At 37.3% G+C, this 19,129-nt stretch overlaps 1 protein-coding gene across 5 annotated transcripts; it reads right to left on the bottom strand.

The window, feature by feature from the left end:
* Positions 1-2,046: 2,046 nt before the first annotated feature.
* On the bottom strand, positions 2,047-18,729 carry TMEM196 (transmembrane protein 196). 5 transcript variants are annotated; one of them, XM_042888845.1, is made up of 5 exons: positions 18,413-18,729; positions 8,898-8,954; positions 7,065-7,319; positions 5,163-5,236; positions 2,047-2,889 (listed from the first exon to the last, which is right to left on the bottom strand). In XM_042888845.1, the coding sequence occupies exons 1-5, from the start codon at positions 18,575-18,577 to the stop codon at positions 2,883-2,885; spliced, it is 558 nt and encodes a 185-aa protein (XP_042744779.1). In that variant the 5' UTR covers positions 18,578-18,729; the 3' UTR covers positions 2,047-2,882. The 5 variants fall into 5 exon arrangements, with proteins under 5 accessions (XP_042744779.1, XP_042744780.1, XP_042744781.1 ...); XM_042888846.1 differs by having other exon boundaries at positions 18,419-18,729; XM_042888847.1 differs by having other exon boundaries at positions 18,431-18,729.
* Between the last annotated feature and the right edge of the window lie 400 nt (positions 18,730-19,129).

The raw sequence follows: 19,129 nt of genomic DNA, 5'->3' as shown, positions 1-19,129 counted from the left end.
AGAATTCCAATCCTCTTTTTATATCCAAAGAAGGACCAATCTTTTTTTGTTAGCAGGTCTCTTGGATTCCAGCTTTGCGTTTTCAAGGCTGTTAATATAGGGACCAGCCTACATTAACAAAAGCCTTTTCTGCATTCTACAGACTAGGCAGCAAAAGAAATAAATAAAAATAAAAAAAGAGGTAATAAAATGAAGTTGAATTTTTTTGTTTCCTGAGGCCCACGTTTCTCCTCTCTTATTCCACTCCCCACCCTGAAAAGAAGCAGAAGTGATGCAGTTGTATTTCTTACACTACAGAGAAGCTTAAAACACTGTGAGACTGTGGAATGTATCCTCTTTTCCTTTACAAAGTGTGAGAAAGTGGTTGTTGCACTGAAGTATGCTATGTTGGATATAGAAGAATCACCTGTTTCTCTGCACCATCAAATACTCTTACTACTGTGCTGGGAAAATGAGTTGTTTGTGATAAGCAAACAGGAGATATTGTGACACTTCATGTTATTCCTGAGCAGACTCCAAACTGAGCTTCCATCCCACTCTCTATCTCTGAAGCTACTGTTCTTCTTTTACTTCTTTTTACTTCTCTTATTGTTCTTTTACAGACCTAAAGGTGAACCTCAGCTAGAGAGTTCTGAAATGGATTTCTGAGTCATTTTTATTTTGCTCTCTATCTTCCTTTGATAAGGGCCTTTTGCACTTTTTACATTAATACAATGAAAAATGCTGTCCTACAGAACCATCTACTCAGGTTCCACGCTTGTTATGAATTTCTTTAATCTGTATGAAACTCCACAGCCCATTTAGGCAGTAGTTCAGTCTTGATACATTGTGGCTGTAACTGCAGCAAAAATGCCTGCAAAAGTGGCAGATGCTGGGGACAGATAAATCCCATGTTTCTTGCTGCTGATGAAAGAGAGAACTAAGCTGAGGAGGAAAAATCATTGATAAAGAGCCCAGCATGAAATACTGAAACAAAAGGGCTTGTGGGACCTCAGAAAGGGAGCACTTTCCCTGAGCAGAGATGTCTTTCTATCAAATTCACTTGCTGTGACAGTAATCTGCTCTTTATGAACTCGAACAATCTCTTTAGCAATTAGTGATATATATTGATAAATATTAATATGTATTGATAATGTATTTAGTAATTATTGACATAATACTTATATCAGGGCATACAGAATACTCAAAAGCCCTATCAGATAGTAGATAAGTGCAGAAAAGTCTTATGAAATGGACAAGCTTTCTTAGCTAATCAGGTAATTTTGATGAAGTGAGAGCTTAAATCACAGTGAAGAAGTTTCTTATGTTGTAATGGAATGGGAGACTCCCCTATGGATGTAGAATAAGGTAATTGAATTGAAGATTATTTTATACTACGTAAATTCGCAAACAATTTCATATAATTTCTGCATGTTTTTATGGCAAGACTTGAACCCTGGACAGCCTAGGTAGAGTAATACAGAAGTTTGTTTTACAGCTAAAAATACTACCTGAATATTCCCTAAGAGCTTTGTCTGGACAACATGGTATCCATGTGGGCAACATGGTATCCATCTGCTGAATACATAGATTGGTGGGAGGTAAAATTCTTTCACACTTGTCTAGGTACATCAGATGTTGCCAGTCAGCATTAATGGTTGCATCTCAAATATATGCCTAAGCGCTGGGCTTTACAGCACTGTGTAACTCACAAATGATTTTACAAGAATACTTTATATGTATATTATGCTGCATATATTCTGTTACTGATGGCATCTTCCTTTTTTCTTTTTTTTGTGACTGTAAGTAGGTCTCACAGTAGAGTTTGAGGTCAGTTAAAGTTGCTGCTTTAACATATTCATTGCTTTAACAGACTCCTAAGTTGATTAACAGGTGCTCAGAAATGCCAGTATGTCCTGCCCATAGTAATACCTTGCTTTAACATTTGTTTTTGTCCCTTTAGAGCTTGCTTTGTTTCTTTAAGAACCTTCCAATGAGTTGTGCAGTACTGCAAGCCTGATGGTAAGGCCTTGCTGACCATTCTAGCAGGAAAAAAAATCTCAAAAATAAATGTTTTGGATTTCATTTTATTTGTCATCTTTTATGAACAAATTAAGAAATATACTTCATTCACAAATTGGAAATATTTACAATTTCTTTACAACAAGGCATTGTTGAGGTTTTGATTTATGGCATTCTTAGAGCATTCTGTCTTTCAAAACAAAGACATTGGCGTTTTCAGCACACTGTTCATTTACACTCTGCATGTGAAATGGGAGCATTTTGGAAGAGTAATTTGCACTCTCTTTTTGATACAATCTACTGGGCAAACAGGCTGGATGCATTTGCAGTGTGAAAAGGAGGCTTGTGCAGATGCGTTGCTGGTACCATGCCACATGATCTGAAGCCACCATATTACACCAGATGCTGCTGACTGCAGAGGACAAAAAAAATTCTCCAGAGCCATACTTCCTCTGCCCTTTTCCATTCTCTTCAGGAATCGTGTGGTTGGGTTAGGTGTGGTATAGTTACATTATTTTTTTCTGGTTTTTGAGTCTTCATAAGAAGAGTCTTGAGAAGTTTATTTCAAATACTATCACAATTCTGAACAGTTTTTCAGACGAAGAGTATCCAGGAAGTGAATAAATACTGTATATCCACAAAATGTTTAGGAGATAAATTTTGAACATGTTTCTAAAAGGGAAATGTAACTGTGCTGTTCTGCAGTTGTGACACTTGAGCCATAAAAGCTAAGATAATTCCATTTTCTCAATTTCTGGAAGTCATTTTTATTTTCCTGAAGAAAATTCTAAAACCATTTCATTCCACGGAACTTTAAAAAATCTCTTAGTATACGCTTCCATTATAAATGAGATGTGGGCCACCATTGCTTAGGTTGTCTGTCATTTCCTGCAATAAGAAAAGAAGAGATTGATACAAATTACAATTAGCTCACAGTGTTTGGAATTTAGTTCGCTAAGGTTGGAATAAATACTTCAATTCTGAATGCCAAACATTCTGAAAAACTACATTTTTTATTTAGCTTTGTAAATTTTACTTCAAAGGAAAAATAATCTTCATATGTAAATTAAATACATTGGAAAGCTTCTTGACTCGTTGATACTGATTGAGTTGTACATTACTCTCAGACCATGTATAAAGCACTTATGGCATCCCTGCAAGTTTTGTGACACTGTCCTTTGAAAGTGCATCAACTCAAACTTGTGCAGTGATCTACAAAGGAACAAAACAGTAATCAAGTTTTCATTCAAACCTTTTTCCTGTGCTGACATACTGCAAACAGATACCTTTAGATACCAGCTAGGATAGACATTTTCTCATGTAAGTCTATATCCAAAGAAGATCCAAAGGGCATTGATGTCTGGGAGAAGACAACTTGTCTTGGGATAGGACTGATTTTGATTTTCCCTTAATTTGCCAGGCTACAATTTTAGCAATTCAGCAGTTGCTCTTCAAGTGGCAGTTGAGTCATCCCAAAGAAAGGTGACCTGCTCATGAGACAGAATCCTAAGGCACCTAAGCCAGGATTTGTTTGGAGTTAGATTTTCTAACTTTCAAACTGTGGTTCAAACCATACCTACTTAGCAGCTGTCTAAGCCCTCAGATGACTATATTCATTAAGCACTTCTCTAACCTTCAAGGCTGCTAATCTTCATGGAATTTATGCCCAGAAATGCCTGATTTTGAGCAGTCCTAAGCCTGTTTCACAACAAATTGAATTAGGATGCGGAAATAAATTGACCTTTTGCTTACATCCAGTGACAGATCCCAGAGAACATCCAACAGTGCAAATGAGTGCACATAAATATATAGTTTGGGCTATTCTTTTTAAACTTAGATAAGGTAGAGGTACCACTGTTATGCTAGTTTTAAAATATTTGCTTGAGAACCAGTAGCTTTTCTCTGCATGGAAATATTGAAATTCACCTCTTATACTTCTTTGGTATAGTTGGAGGAAATGTTGAAGAAAATAGTTGTATTTTTTGCCCTTCTATGAAAGTTTCTGTTAAGAAAATAAAGCAAGAATCACTGGGCTAAAAAAAGAAAAGGGGAAGGATAGGAGGAAAATCCCTGATTCTATTGTATAGTAGCTGGTAAATTTGGTAAAGATAAAGCAATTATGGTTTTTATTCCCAATTGGCCCTTTTCGTTTTCTCCTTTTAATCCACTTATTGCATTTATATATAGTATGGGAGGCACAGACCAGAACTCAAAGTTTCACATAAAGCTACAATTTAAAATAGATTACAAAGCGTAATTGTTCCCTTTATGTTTTCTGAAAGAAGAGACATACTATTCTCTACATAGTAAACTTAGGGCCATGAAACCAAGTGAACAAAGCAATCAATAGTTTTAAGCTTCAAATAAGAGAAGGCGTATAAACTTTCCAAATTTTGAGCATTTTCTATCACCCAGATCTCAGTTTGGATACTGATGCTAGGTATTTTTATATGGTACCTTATTCTCCTTAAAAACTGAAGAAACATCTAGAAAACATTGTTTTCTAGATTCCTGTCTTGAGGCTACCTGCTCAGAAACAAGGCAGTACAGCTGTCAGCTTGTAGGTGCCTGAAACCTTTGTCTGTTATAAACTGAAGTTATTGGTCAGCTGGGAAAGCGAGCAAACACCAGTGTCATTTAATATTAACTATCAGCCACAAGTAAAAAGTAATGCTCTGTCAGAAGGCTACCAAAGAGTGAGTGGCAAAATGTATGTTTCCTTTTGTCAGTTTTACCACTTGAATTCTTTGTAGACATTAGCTATTCAGATATCAGCAGAACTTCAGAAAAAAATCAGAACCATTTATTTCCCCAATATTTCTATCCTCAAAAATAAAAGTACTAACAAATTAAAAGATGTTGCTGAATTTAAGAAATGAAGGAGCACACAGATTAGAAGCAAAGTGAATCAATGGTGGCAGCATCCAAATAAGAGCATTTGGATGTCTGTAACTAGGGTGAATATTTTAAATACTCAACTTACTTCCAGATTGTAGCATTCACCACATAGAATTATGTCACCACTTGGAAGCACCATTCCTGACCCACAGTGACATCACAGCATCAGCCAACTTTGATTAGCTAAAACTGTGACCTCCTCTTAGAGAAGTCACTTCCTGAGGTGACATAACAACGTGGTAGCTCCCTAGTGGTCAGCGTACCTTGGAGGTAACTCTGGTGTCGGGGGAATCACCGGGCAGCTGGGCAGGTCGGTTATTTCAATACCCCTCAATCTCTAATATAAATATAACAATTATACAATAAATACAGCACAAACAAAAATACACATGCAGTACATGTCCACATTACTGTATATCAGTATAAATATACAAAAAAGTTTTATATATAAAACACTAAAACTGTTTTTTAAATTAAAGCCTAATTTAGTATGACTTTTTAAGTTGTTTTCATTCTTTTCTAAGAGCATGCCTTGAGCTAATGTACTCAGACCTGCCAGCAGCAGGCAGTCTGCAGTCTGTAGGTCTGAGAAGTCCCAGATCACATCAACTATACATGCATACTTGATTCTACACACATGCAGCGAGTCCACCACTGGTGGAGCTCATTTCACATTCACTGAGCATGTGCAAAAAAGTTGCTCTGCTCATGCATCATGGTCCTTCACCCAAGGTAAGTGGGCATCTGGCAGTCCTCACAGCTACTTGTCTAAAACCTCAGTAGATCAACAGGCAAGCAAATGGGGCAGAGAACTACTGCTATACGTAGTCACCTCCAGCCCAAATTGATAGGGTTAGCAGTTGCTTGCTTTCTGAAAGACGTTTTGCCAAGACATTTCTTTTGTCTATACCTTTCTCTTTTTGTCTCAGATGGGCTCCATCTTTGTCCTTAATGAGGCAAGAGCTTCCTTGAAAGGCAGGATCTAGCCTACTGTCTGCAAGACCATGATAATATTTGCCTATTTAGCTTATCAGAATTACTTCATTTTAAAATGAGAAGGAGAAACATATTTCTTCCCTAGATTTTATGTTGTCTTGTTTTATGTTGCTGCTGTAGCCTATAATAAATAATTTTAAAAATTTGTTTCAAACATTTTTTAAGGTGAATTAATCTGAATTTCTGCTTGGATTTTCATTGCAGATAAAAAAATAAAAAATCTAATAGTGACAAATAATGTTTACTTAATGAACAATTAGTTGCTATATTGTGATCAGGGGATCTGAGAACATTCTAAGCTCTGAATGAATTAATCCTCTCACTAGTATTCAGAGATCTCAGTAGTTGAACGTAGCTGTAATGTGAACTGGCATGTGGCAGCTTAGATAGGCAGTCCACATGACTGCTGTTCATTTCTCTAGTCATTTCTCAAATGAAAGTCATTCAGTACTAACCTAAAACATGAAGAAGAGGATGTCAGTAAACATCTTACTTCTTGAAAATGAATCAGATCCCTAATTTCAATTGCTTATTTCAAGAATTACATTAAATTTATTTATTTTTGTCCTTTTATACTCAACTTTACACTGTGGTAAGCTTCCTTTGAGCAGAGGAATGCAATAAACACTTGGTGCTGCCGCAAATCAGACCAGTTTGATTTAGGTGTCTAAATATGCCCTTAGGTGCTTAGTTTTAGTCTTCTAGGTTTGTGAGCTACGGCTTTTGTGTTTAAATGACCTACATTATAAGCTGAGTACTTGGGAGAGGAAGAAATTTATTAAACCTGGAAGCATGCAATGATGTGGTTACAGAAAGCGTTCCGTGCTTTTTCGCAGTACAGTACATGATAATCCATATTAATAAGGCTTCCAATTATTTATGATGTGCTATATTTAGCAGCTGAGCCCCTGGATAGCTATACAATGGAATTGTGTTGAAAATGGATGTAGTTCATTGAAATGGATGTACTGCAAATATACAGTACCTAAAAATAGCTCCATATAATGCAACGTAATAAAGCGTACACAGAATGGCAGCGTTTCATTTCCCAGAAGCTCTCTCTCATATAAAACTAAAAATTGAATACACTTATTGCCAATTATATACATTAACACATATAGTAGTTTTTTAAGGGAAGCAGAACAAATAAAGAAAAACACACAACTCACTTTTTCTGCCATTTCATGGGAGTGATGCAATGAATGTTCTCTTTCTGAGAACATTCGCCTTTGTTCATAGCTGGCTAGCCGACAAGTGAGCCATGAAGAAAGGGTGCAACCACCAATTCCAATGCATGCAAGAGACATGGAGGCAAGATGCAAAGAATAGAGAGCAGACGACTTCTTTGTGAGAGCACGAAGAAATTGAAAATTTAAAATTCCTCCGATTAGTCCACAGATGCAACAGGCAGAAAAAAGTATCATCTGTCAGGAAAGACGAGAGGTTATGTCACAGTAACATTTCTCAGAGACAGGTTCATTCATATAAGAAATGAGACCGGCTCGGACCCTCACTAAGATTCAGTTTGTAACTCCCACAACTCCCACAGAACTCCAAGGGAGTACAGTACTATTATGTACAACAGTTAAGACTGATATTGCATATAAAGTAAAGTTTGGTAGACTAAGTTGCCCACGCTAAAAAAATAATAAATGAAATGACTACTAGGATACAAATCTTCTCATTTCCAGTCTTTCATTCAGGACAGGAATGTAACAGAATACATCATAATTCTCTATTGTGCAGTTTCTCATTCACAAGTGAATGCCTCATGTATTTGTGCAATTCTCTCTTGTTTGTATAACAACTGTCTGTGCCTCTTTGATTCTAATTTGTTCAGTCTAACACCAACTTGCAGACATTCTACAGTTTTTTTGTGGGGGCACCAGATGTGTTTAATGTGACTGTGCTGGACGAAGAAACAACAGAAATTTAAAAATTTAGGCATCTCTACTGAAGTACAGAGTGGACTACATTTTTTTTTTTTTTTTTTTTTTTTTTTTTAATGTGGTTAAAACGCTTTTGGGAAGTGAAACAGGCTGCAATTATGGAAACATATTTAAAGACCTCATTACTATAATCACAAAGATGCCATATCTGGTTCAGGATTCTTTCAGCCACAAATAACTTGAGGTCAAACGACCTTATTATGGGCCTATTGCTAAATGATTGCCTTATTCATGTCCCCAGATGTTGACCTAGATGGGCCTTTGATATGTCTCAGTATGATTTTATATACCTACTTATTTAATATTAAATAAACAGTTTAATGGAGCTTTGCAAACTACTTCTGTGCTCAACTGAGATGAGAATTTTGTCAGGGAGGTAACAATCAGACTCTATTATGCAGTCCACTAGGAAGTGACTCCTGCTTGAGACCACCAGAACAGACAGCCTTGGGGAAATGAGTGTGGTCAACATGTTTTTAAAAAATGACACTGTAATTGGAACAGACTTTGGAGTAATTGGTATTCATTGGTATTCAAAAATAGTAAGAGAGAGAGATTGATTCCCTGCACACACTTGTTTTACAAGACTTCCACGTGTGCACAGCAGGACATCAAAACTGACTGAGAATTAAAGCCAGACATTATCACTTATAATAGGGTTGGGTCTTTAACATAAAGACAAAAGGTGTGCAGTGACAAAAGGCCTGTTTCAATCTTTACCAAAGAAGGAATGAAAATTCAATAATTCAATTCAGTGTTCAATCCTCTTTCTTGATCTGTCATAGGTTTCTGTCAAGAATTTTTCCATCCACACAGGGAGAATTAGGGATGTATAGCTTAAATAGCCATGACATAAATACGCCATTTCAGAACTGCTTTGTATTACTTGATGAACCCAAGGTACTGATTGCTTTCCTTGGACTGCTGCCTTGCAATGTTTACTGATTTTTTACCAGAAACACTTGGAAACAGTAAATCTCAAGTAGAAAGTTCAAGTTAGATAAGTATGACTTTCAAATACTTGTGTGTTATATATGTACTGGAAAAACTTACGATAAGTCCGGATTTTTTTTTGGCACACAATATTCCACATATGCCACAAAGCAGAAACTGAAAAGAAAAAAAGAAAAAAAAACAACACAATTATTTCATCATTAAGGTCTCAAATTTATATCTTTGTGTGTTGCTATAGTGGTGACCACAACAGCAGGTTAGGCAATGATCATAGTTGTCAGCATTTTCATTACAAACCTTGTATTTCAGGAAGATATATCTCAGCTTTAAGCACACTTATCCAAGCAGAAACTAGATTGAGAAGGCAGATTGAGGATGAACATAAAAATATAAAAATAGAAAATAAAAAAAGCTTCATAAGGTAGTGATTGCTGATCCAAATCCTACTTCATCTACTTTCAAATCTACCTAATGCCCTAATCCTGAGGTGCGAACTACTGAGGGATCGTGTATGGATTCTTGTCCTCAAGACAGTGGAACTCTGGACAAGAGTACAGGTCAGTCAACTTGGCAGGTGCAAATGTAAATACTGAGGAAATCTGTTGATGTGGTTACAATGAATGTGCTGTAGAAATTGTTTCACATTTAGATAGTCCTTGCTGTGGGAAATAGCATGAAGGTATCTGTTCTTTTTCATGCATTTCCCTTTTACAAACAGATCTGACAGTTACAACATCAAGCATTAGGCAAAATTTGATTAACAAAACCAAAGATACCCCCACACCAGCTGATCGTTATGAATAAATTTTAATGTCTTTTAATGACCTCTGCCGAAGACCAGTAACATTCTCTAATGTCTCTTTCTCCTCCTGTAGAAAAGTTTCAAAATAGTCCCTGAAGGCATATTCATGGCAGAAACACCACTAATTGCATGAAAGCAAGAAGAACTTCTCTAGGTGTTTTTAATTCTGTCAAAAGATTCCTTCGATACCTCATAAATTCCGTGGTTAAGAAGTCCATACTACTTATTTTCAATAAAACTAACTACTTATTTTCAATAAAACTAGCCCTATGTCTTTACCAGAAGTAGTTTTGTAGTTTTAAGATTGGATTTTTCCAAATCCTTTTTACTCTGAGGTTGTATTTCTAGCAAAAAACTTCAGTTGACCTTGTCTGAACAGGCCTGGCTATTGCATAAGCAGTTAAAAAAATAAATAAAAATTGTTTCTATACAGCATATATATATATATAGCATATATATTTTATTCAGCTTTCAAAATTTTGCAGTAACTCAATACTCAGTTGAGGATCTGCTTTAATATACAGTTTATCTCACTTTCAAATTAAGTTGTTCATGCATGTAGGTAGGTAGGTAAGCCTTGAGATGTATTTTTACTCTGAGTTTACTTGGTTTCCCACAGTTAATATATTTAAATGCTGCGTGTTATTTACCGGTCTGCTATGAATGGGATGTATGGCATATGGACATAATACCAATCTGATCATAGAGAAGGCTGGGTCATGTACACCATGGCACTGGGTGGCTCAGGACACACACAGCTGATAATTGCTGCTAAGGCTGGAATAAGAATAATAAAAACAACAGCAACAAAAAACTAATATGAACAACTGTCATTTTCCCATAGGCAAAAGAGCTCTTAACTAGCATACCTGCTTTGTAAGTTTTTACTCAAGTTTTCTGTAAAGTTTTAAAATTTCACTCCCAATTCACTCCAAATCACCTTTAAGCAGTACTGCATACTTATATTACCTAGAATATTTCCCTGTTGAAATCCAAAGAATATTGAAAAAGGTGACCTGCAGGGTGTAAGATGCTGGTGTCCAAAAAATGAGTGATTATGTTATTCCATAGATATTGAAGTATTTGAAGGGACTACTTGGAGTAAGGTTTTATTGTGTCAGTCTCTAGTTTCTGTATGCACTTTCTTTCTCTGTACAGCTACTATATATACACAAGAAAAAAATATATAAATAAGAAATGCAACAATATAAGAAATAAGGTGTTCTGCATTGAAAGAACGGTTGGAGTAGATGATCTTACAGGTCCTTTCCAACCTTGTGATTCTATGATAACTCAGCAGAGAACTCAAGGGAATTGGTTATCCCTGGTTCTCTAATATTCTTCTCTGTAAGCCTATAAAAGTCATGCCTAAATTTTAGAATTCATACGACTACAAGACAAGCAAGTTGTAAAACTGAATGAACTAGTGAGCATGAACATACTAAAAACCATTGATTAAAAACACTTGGGGAGTAGCAAAAGATAACTATTATCTATTGTTGCTTTGTGGTTTTGTATTATTTCTTTTTAGATAATAGTGGTGAGGCATGGAAACGGACTGCCCAAGGAAGTCGCTATCCCTGGAGGTTTTCAAGAAACATGTGGATGTGGCATTGTGGGAGGTGGCTCTGTGGACATGAGTTGACAGTTGAGCTAGAAAATCTTAATGATCTTTTCCAATCATTAATTCTATGATTCTATAATTCCCAGAGAAAAGTTTTGTTCAAAAAACAATATGATTATTTATTTATAAAAGTAGTTATTTTTTCTATTAAAACCAGTGGATGAATTTGAGCTACATCAGGCAATTAAACCTCATGCAAAGCTTTGAAAATGCTTATCCCTCTCTTTGGAGGCTGTAGAGAATTCTGATCTACTAGGAAAAAAATGGAATATTGCTTGACAGAAAGAAAATTAGTGACACATGGAGCGCAAGAGCACTGCTCAGAGTTGCCTTAGCCAGGCTTCTCAGTACAAAGACCTTTAGAAAAGTTAGGAAGTCAGACAATATTTTGTGATTGACTGTGATAATTTCTTTTTGACAGACCAACTAACAGCTCTGGAATTTTCTTCTTGGTGCTATAGTAATTTTCTGTAACATTTTTGAGGTTCCAGATCTATAGTCAGCACTAGTGAAAAGTAGATGGGAAAAACTATTCTGACTCTTTCTACCACAAAAATACTGAGTACACATCAGTCTCAAAAGGAATTTCCTGTGTTTGTTCTGGTTTATCTTTTAGTTTTGAGTTCTTCTCTTTTATAATACTGCCAGCTGGAATACAGCCATCAGGGGCTCTGCTGTATTGCCACTCCCTATCTATTCCTGATAATCTTGAAATATTTCACCTTCAGGTTGGTGCCATAGCATTTAAACTTGACTTGTAACTGTTGACTGTGGTTTATGCATGCCTAACTAATACTGTCATGTTGAGGAATTGCTCCCTTCTACATGAGTATTGATTATATTCAGACAATTTACCAACCTCTTGGACTCTTTAATGTAGTTACATTTTCTAACTATGTCAAACCTGAAGTAAGTTAAGGCAAACAGACTTGTGTTAAAATACAGTAAATCAGGAGTGGAAAAGAAATATGTCATTGAAGATAAGCTCCTTATAAAGACTGATCAATTGTTCAAGTGTTAACTCATACTGCAAATAAGCCTAAAACATCTCATAAAGGATAAGCCAAATGAATAAACCCTCCAAGATGCCTTGGAAACTAGAAAGAAATGTTGAAGCATGTTTCACAGTTGTACCTTGTTTTAAATTTTATTTTGTGATTATAATTCATCAGAAAATTCATAAGAGAAAAGATCAAAACCTCACTTTAAAAAAATGACATATTTCACTATTTGCAAGCAATTCCCATTATTTCTGGGGTTACTTTTGCTTGCAGATTTAGTCATACTTGCCAAAATACATGATATTTCAGGTTAAGATTATCAGAAGGAGGCAGGGACTGAATGTATAACAGATAAAAGCAGAATCTCCCTTGGATGATTGGTAAAAAATCCAGGGAAAGATATCACAAAACACAAAAGCTTCTTAGACTCCTTTTGAATCTCAGTAGGCTGTGAGAGCTTCACTTCCACTTCCAATGAAAATTTTCTAGGAATCTAGCAAAGTCAGAGTCCTCCTGTTAGCACAGGTGTGATTGCAAGGTGATGCACGGTCTATGTGCCTGTGGAGACTTTGCCACTCACCTTACAGCTGTGCCTGCTTCTATTTAATATGCATATTTTAAAATCTCTCTTTTGGCCTGCTGAACCTTAGAATAAAGAAACAAAGACCACCCAGAAAAGGATAATGTATATTTTAAGCTTGCTTTAATATATTTTATATTAAATTGGGCTTGAAACAGAAGCTCATATCCAAACACCCAGAAATTTTGGTAAGGAGCCTGAAATCTTAATTTAGATTCTAGTTTTGTGACTTGGATCAATCCCTATTTCATATTCTCTGAAACAAAAGACTTGGCCTCATTCACTTTTTCCTGGAAAAAGAAGCTTTTCTTACTTGCATTCTGGAAAAAAAAAAAAGATTCAGTTTCAGTTACATTTGCAGAAAGCAAAAGATTTGATGACTTCCATCATGCAGAAGAAAATGAACTGCTTTTACACTTCATGTTGAACTTCATTGGAGGAGGAGGCAAAAGTAGTGGTGAATAAAATTCCTCTAAGAAAATAAACTGTCCATGGAAACTTTCTGGAGAGATAAAGAAAAGAGTCAAGAAAACCTGTTGAACATAAGGACTGCTTGATCACCAGTTATTGCTCGTGACATAGAAGCACAGACTACATCCACTGAGTGGAGAGCCCTCTGGCATTTTTGGTCATCCATATGTATCTGATGAAATAGAGGAAATTATTTCAAATCTGTGTTGGATTAGTGCTTCCTTTCATCTGGTTTTAGGACTTCAGAGATGGTTTAAAATTGGGAAATGTTTTTTAGAAGAACTCAGGGAAATTTAGAATTGAGTCTCTGAAGCTGAATGTCTTCCTGCCATCAGTGATTCACAAAATATCTCGCTGTCTGGAAAAACTTCTCGACACAAAAGAATACTTAATTACTTGTTCAGAGCTTACTTTGGAGTAACAGATATTAAATGAATTTTTAATTATGTTGTTTTCTATCAAACACTTAGAGTATGACTGCTTTTTTCTCAGCAACTAATAAATTAAGAATTATTCCCTGCAGGTTAATAGCAAAAGATTTCAGCTTATACTTAAGTCAATCTATATTCAGCATTCAGATACTCCTAAATACAAGCCAGGCAGTAGAAGTTTGTGTGAACAGATCATCTTGCAGATTGGTGTGTGCTTCTGGGAGGTCTGAATGATAAAGAAAATCTGCTGAAAGATTCCTCAGCTGGAGTGAATTGTTCTGGTTCCATGCAAGGCAAGAAGCTTCTACACTTGGTACACCCTCTCTTATCTACAGATACAGAAGTCTCTCCAGTTCCACTGAGTTCACTGACAGTGCTGCAATTCATTTCATCAGGAAAAGGAGCCAGCCAGAAATAGGGTCAGTTTGATGAAAATTCAGTACATATGTTGAAATACAGTAGGATCACATCTGCATTTGGTCTGCATGATAAACAATAGTGTGATTTTTCTGTGTTCTTTAAAAACAAATAAAAAAAAATTACTAGATGTTCTTTTCCAAAAGAAACTTGGCAACAGTAAGAGCTAAATGCAAAAATGAATGTTTCAAAATTTTAGACCACCAACATTATTTAATAGTCCAAAGTGATACTCCTGCTCTGGGAAAGTTTCCTACTGATTGAACCTTTCTCTTTTCCTTCAAAACCTGGATTTAAAAAAAAAAAAAGTCATTGAAATGAGTGCTTTAAGTGCCAACTTGGAGCAAATTTCTATAGCTAAACTGTAAATGCACATTTTTAATGGATGGAGAATTCTACAGTGCTACGATCAAGAATTATGGGAATATCTGGTGCTACAGATAAACATCCAGAGATTGCATATTGATCAAATGCATTTAGGTATTTATCTCTGTAAGTGAAGAAGCTGTCTCTCTGAGGGGCATAACCAGAAGTGAAACATCAAGTTTCTCTCTTGTAAGTGAATATAGATGGCACATTTGGCTGAAGATGTGGCTTTTGTCTCTTTCTTTCTCAGGAAGAGTCTTGTCTGTAGCAAGAATTTGTTCATCATTGAAGAATAAAAGAGAATTAGAGCCATATATGTATATGTGAGTATATAAATAGTGATAGTGATGCAACTACTATGTTCCAAGTATAAATGGGCGAGTATAGGACCATTTAAAAATATATATATGAATATGTTTTGAAATATTATCTTTTTTTCTTCTTCTTCTATTTATTTATTTACTTAGTACAAAAGTCTTTGCAGTGGCTGCTGTCATTCTTGCTGTTTTAGTGGTATTGGCTCAGCATGCCCCTTGGATGGATCGTTTCTATGGTACACCATATAACTGAATTGGAATGGTAGATTTCAGAACTGTGCCTCAATCTCTAGTTACAGAAATTTGGGAGGCACCGAGTACAGCCTGTGGATCTTGTGGAGTAGATTATATCAAGGCAATCATTAAAAACAAACAAACAAAAAAACCACCAGAAAGAACATCCAGAAATCAAGAACATCTTAAGAGACTTTGGACTGTATGTTATTTTGGTAATTTATCATAGAATCATAGAATGGCTTGGGTTGGAAGGTACCTCAGGGATCATCAATCTCCAACCCCCCTGCTGCATGCAGAGCCACCAACCAAATTTAGCAACCATGGCCAATTTTCAAAAGAACAGATTGCATATAATGTAAAAGAAATTAGATATTCATCTACACGTGCTCTGGAGAATTTGCTACAGCTGTTTTATTTTGGCTTCTTTTTAAACAACTCTTAGCATCTTAATCCACTCAACTTAAATGAGAACAACAAATTTAGAATCTATTTTCCCATTTCCATGCATTTTTTATGTAGACATTCTCTAGGCTTTCCATTTCTTCATTATTGTCTACTCCATTTTCTCAGGCTTCCTCATAAATAATGCAGAGCATGCAATGATCAGAGCACTTGAGCCTAAGCTTAACTTCACTTGTATCTAATCTCATGGGCGAGATTCACGTGTTTAAAGTAAGGTGTGTTAGTAAATTATCTGGCTGAATGAAGATGATGAACAAAAAGAACAACTCTTTAAGAAAAAAGCTAATGTATGTCAAATAAAAGACATCAGAGGGAGGCAAGTATAACATAGAATGTGTATGATTTTAAGATTCCCAAATTTTAGGAATGCAGGCTAAGGTTTCCATGGTGATGCTATCTTCATCTGTTTTGTTATGAACTTGGGCCTCTGCTGAGTTCCACCCACATCAGTAAAAAGCAGAACAGGGTCAAAAGTTTTAAGTATATTTTCAGGTAAATTACTACAGGACACTGTTCCACTTAACTCAAGTGTTGGTTTGAATCCTAACATATCAAATGTCAGTTTTTCCACTGATGTCACTTTCTTTTTTTTCATTGTTCATTTCTCCAAGGAAAACCCTGATTCAAGAATGTTAATCAGAAAAAAATAAAAATAAAAAAAAATTACATACTTTATGCAAGACATATTCTTTATACAGCCAACATGTGTTCAGAGTAAGTGAATAGAAAGGTGTGTTATGCCATTTCTGCAGCATCACAGTTCTGGGGCTCGTGTAAACAAACCTTTCTCCGGTTCTTTTGACTTGGACCTAAGCATCCCTGCAGAGCAGTAGGTCTCTGGCTCTGTTCTTGTCCCATCTCAACTGCCAGTCTCTAGTCAGGACACATCCTTACAGCCATGTGAACCACTTGAGTGATACAAACAGGATGCAATGATGTGACAATTTAGACAAAGGTCTCTAGCTCAATGCAAAGTAAGTAAGCCTTTATGATGTGTAATCCCAATCTACATACTGCTGATTTCTTATTTTCTTTACTACACACAACATAAACTACTTGCTTTTGCTGTACAATTTCTTTGTGGCCTCCTCCTGTCTACCCATCCTGCTGACAATGGTCAAACAATTGATGCCTGTCTGTACTGCCTCTGACTGTGGGCATCCTTCACCCAGGTGTTACATGTTCAAACAAATCTCTTTGGTTTCCCTTCCATGACTCCACATTCACATACGGGCAGAATTTTCTATAATCACCTGGAAAATCACTTCATTGTTTTCTATATTACCTCTTTCTAAATCTCTACCTACAAACAGCTTGAAATCAGTCAGGCTGCTGATGTGCTAATGCAACCACCTGTTATACCAATCAATTTTGATTTGTCCTTTAATTCTACAATTGTCTCTTTCTTTGTTTGTAAGGTTCTTGGAGACAACATCTAATACAACAGAATATTAGTCTGTGTCAACTACAAACTGTGGGATAACAGAAACCGTAAAAATGAATTAAGCAATTGTGCAGGAAATGTGCATTGTCATGGAATGGTATCAGCTGTGATTGCATTGTCACAAAATGCAATCACTGCATAAAATTCTGATCTCACTGACTGGTCAGAATTCTCAGAAGCCAGGATGTTATCTATGTTTAGATCCTCAGATAGACACATTTTTGAGTAATCTTTTTTCTTCATCAACAGTGGTCAGAAGCCTTGCTTTTAGAACTGATTTTGATAATAACATTACCTGCTGGCTGGTCCTAAATCACTGTGTCTTCATTCTCATATCTCACCTACCTGTTCTGTAATGCAGAATTATGTGCTTATGTACTGCCATAGATATCTATGACTGTTGTCTATAATTAATAAGTATTGACAGTGAGAATATTACATGAAGCACTCTGTCAGAATTAATCTATAAATCACAGGAGGTTACACTGTTGAATAACCCAGAATTTGTTGCACTTAACATCTCATCTCAAGCAATGCAAACAATGTTTTTAGAAATACTGTTGTTCAATCCAGGCTGGCAAAACAAACAGACAAACAAACAAACAAAAACAACAACAACAACAACAAAAAACAGCTTTGGAGTTCAAAAATGCCCACTCATGTTCAGGATGAATTTTCAATATTACCTACTCTTTTCTCCCTAAAGATACATAACAATTCAGAGGAAAACACTTCCTAGAAGCATGTTTATCTCAAACTGAAGAATTAAGAAAGGTTTTTGAGAAGTGAGAAATGCTTATTATTAAGGACGTGGTTCTTCTCTGTTATGAACATGCTTCTACTATTAACCCATTCTTGCTGCTTGATATTTATGGTCATTTCATGAGAAGCTCAGGATGCCCAAATCATGAGAACATCTTTCATTTTCCTTCCAATTTCAACTTTCTCTTTTCCTTCCAGAAGCTCAAAACTCACAACTTGACTTATTTTAAAGCACTTTTTGACAGTCTTGCCATAAGGAACAGGGCTGCTCTTTTTAAAAAAGAAAGCTCTTAATTTGAAGATTACAAGCTATGACCCAGGCTCCTTAATGCTGGAAGCTCTTGAGATATCTGCCAAGTGTGAGAATGGGTTCACAGAAAGTTCAGTTGTTTACAGCAAAATAATAATAATAATAATAATAATAATAATAATAGGGAGAAAAAATAAATTTGAAAAAAAAGGAAAAAAGCGAGAAGGAAATGTTCCCATGCCCCGACACAGACACATCTCCTCCCGCCGTCCCGCGCCCCGCGAGAATGCAGACTATACCCCATGCACATCGGAAATGGACCCGGCGCGGCTCCCGGAGCAGCATGCACGCGCGGAAGGGAAGGGAAGGGAAGGGAGGGGTCGGGGGTGCCTCCGCACGGTCTGATCATCACCGTAAAGAGTTAAAGAGAGAGTGAAATGGCTAACGTACACACACCCCGCTCCATACCGGAGAAGAGTCTCCCAGTTGAGGTTTATGCTCTGTGAGGACCAGGCTGAAACTGACCGCCCCCACGGCCACGCTGGACACCCCTAACCCTATCTCCAGCACGGAGAGCACCAGGAGGCTCCCGATGATCTGGCTGCTGGTGCACATCCTCCCTCGGTCATCCTTCCTTCCCGATCAGCCGGGGAAACCGCGCCTCCGCCTTCTCCTCCGCCGCTCCCGCGGCCCTAAGTCGCCCCCAAACTTTTCTTTCTTCACCGGCAGCCGGGGCGGAGCGGAGCATCCGCGACAGCCGGGTGCTGCCGAGGGGCGGCGGGGCGGCCCCGGCGCCGCGGGGCCCCGCGTAGAGCCGCGCAGCGCCGCGCAGCGCCCGACCGGTAGCGAGTGCGGCGGCGGCGGCGGCGGCGCGGAGCTCTCCAAGGTGCCGGGCCGGCGGCGGGAACAGGGCGCCGCTGGCGGCCGGCCGGGCAGCGCGGCGGTATGCAGCACCACGCTCCTCAGGGGCTGCGCCTCCTCCGGAAAAGTCGACCTTGTCTGATCGCCTCCTGCGCTCACATTGAAATGACCTCACTGAGATTTTTTATTTTTTTTTAGTTTCTCCCCCTCTTTCTCTTCTTGGGTTGGGGGTGGAAGGGAGAGGAGCGTGGCGAGCCCACTGCAGCTATATTTATGTATGAATCTAGACCCAATGCACGGGCGAGG

This window comes from Lagopus leucura, unplaced genomic scaffold (assembly GCF_019238085.1).
Source record: "Lagopus leucura isolate 7727_CA_CO unplaced genomic scaffold, USGS_WTPT01 Super-Scaffold_100157, whole genome shotgun sequence".
Taxonomy (NCBI): domain Eukaryota; kingdom Metazoa; phylum Chordata; class Aves; order Galliformes; family Phasianidae; genus Lagopus; species Lagopus leucura.
This window is presented reverse-complemented; position numbering and strand designations above follow the sequence as displayed.

What these genes read in the sequence shown, in the direction of transcription:
- TMEM196 (XM_042888845.1), bottom strand. Translation starts at nt 18,577, where the DNA reads ATGTGCACCAGCAGCCAGATCATCGGGAGCCTCCTGGTGCTCTCCGTG. An exon ending in AAAAAAAATCCGGACTTATC is followed by an intron (nt 7,320 to 8,897) that starts GTAAGTTTTTCC and finishes CTTTCCTGACAG; the next exon opens with ATGATACTTTTTTCTGCCTG. An exon ending in CCCATGAAATGGCAGAAAAA is followed by an intron (nt 5,237 to 7,064) that starts GTGAGTTGTGTG and finishes TATTTATATTAG; the next exon opens with AGATTGAGGGGTATTGAAAT.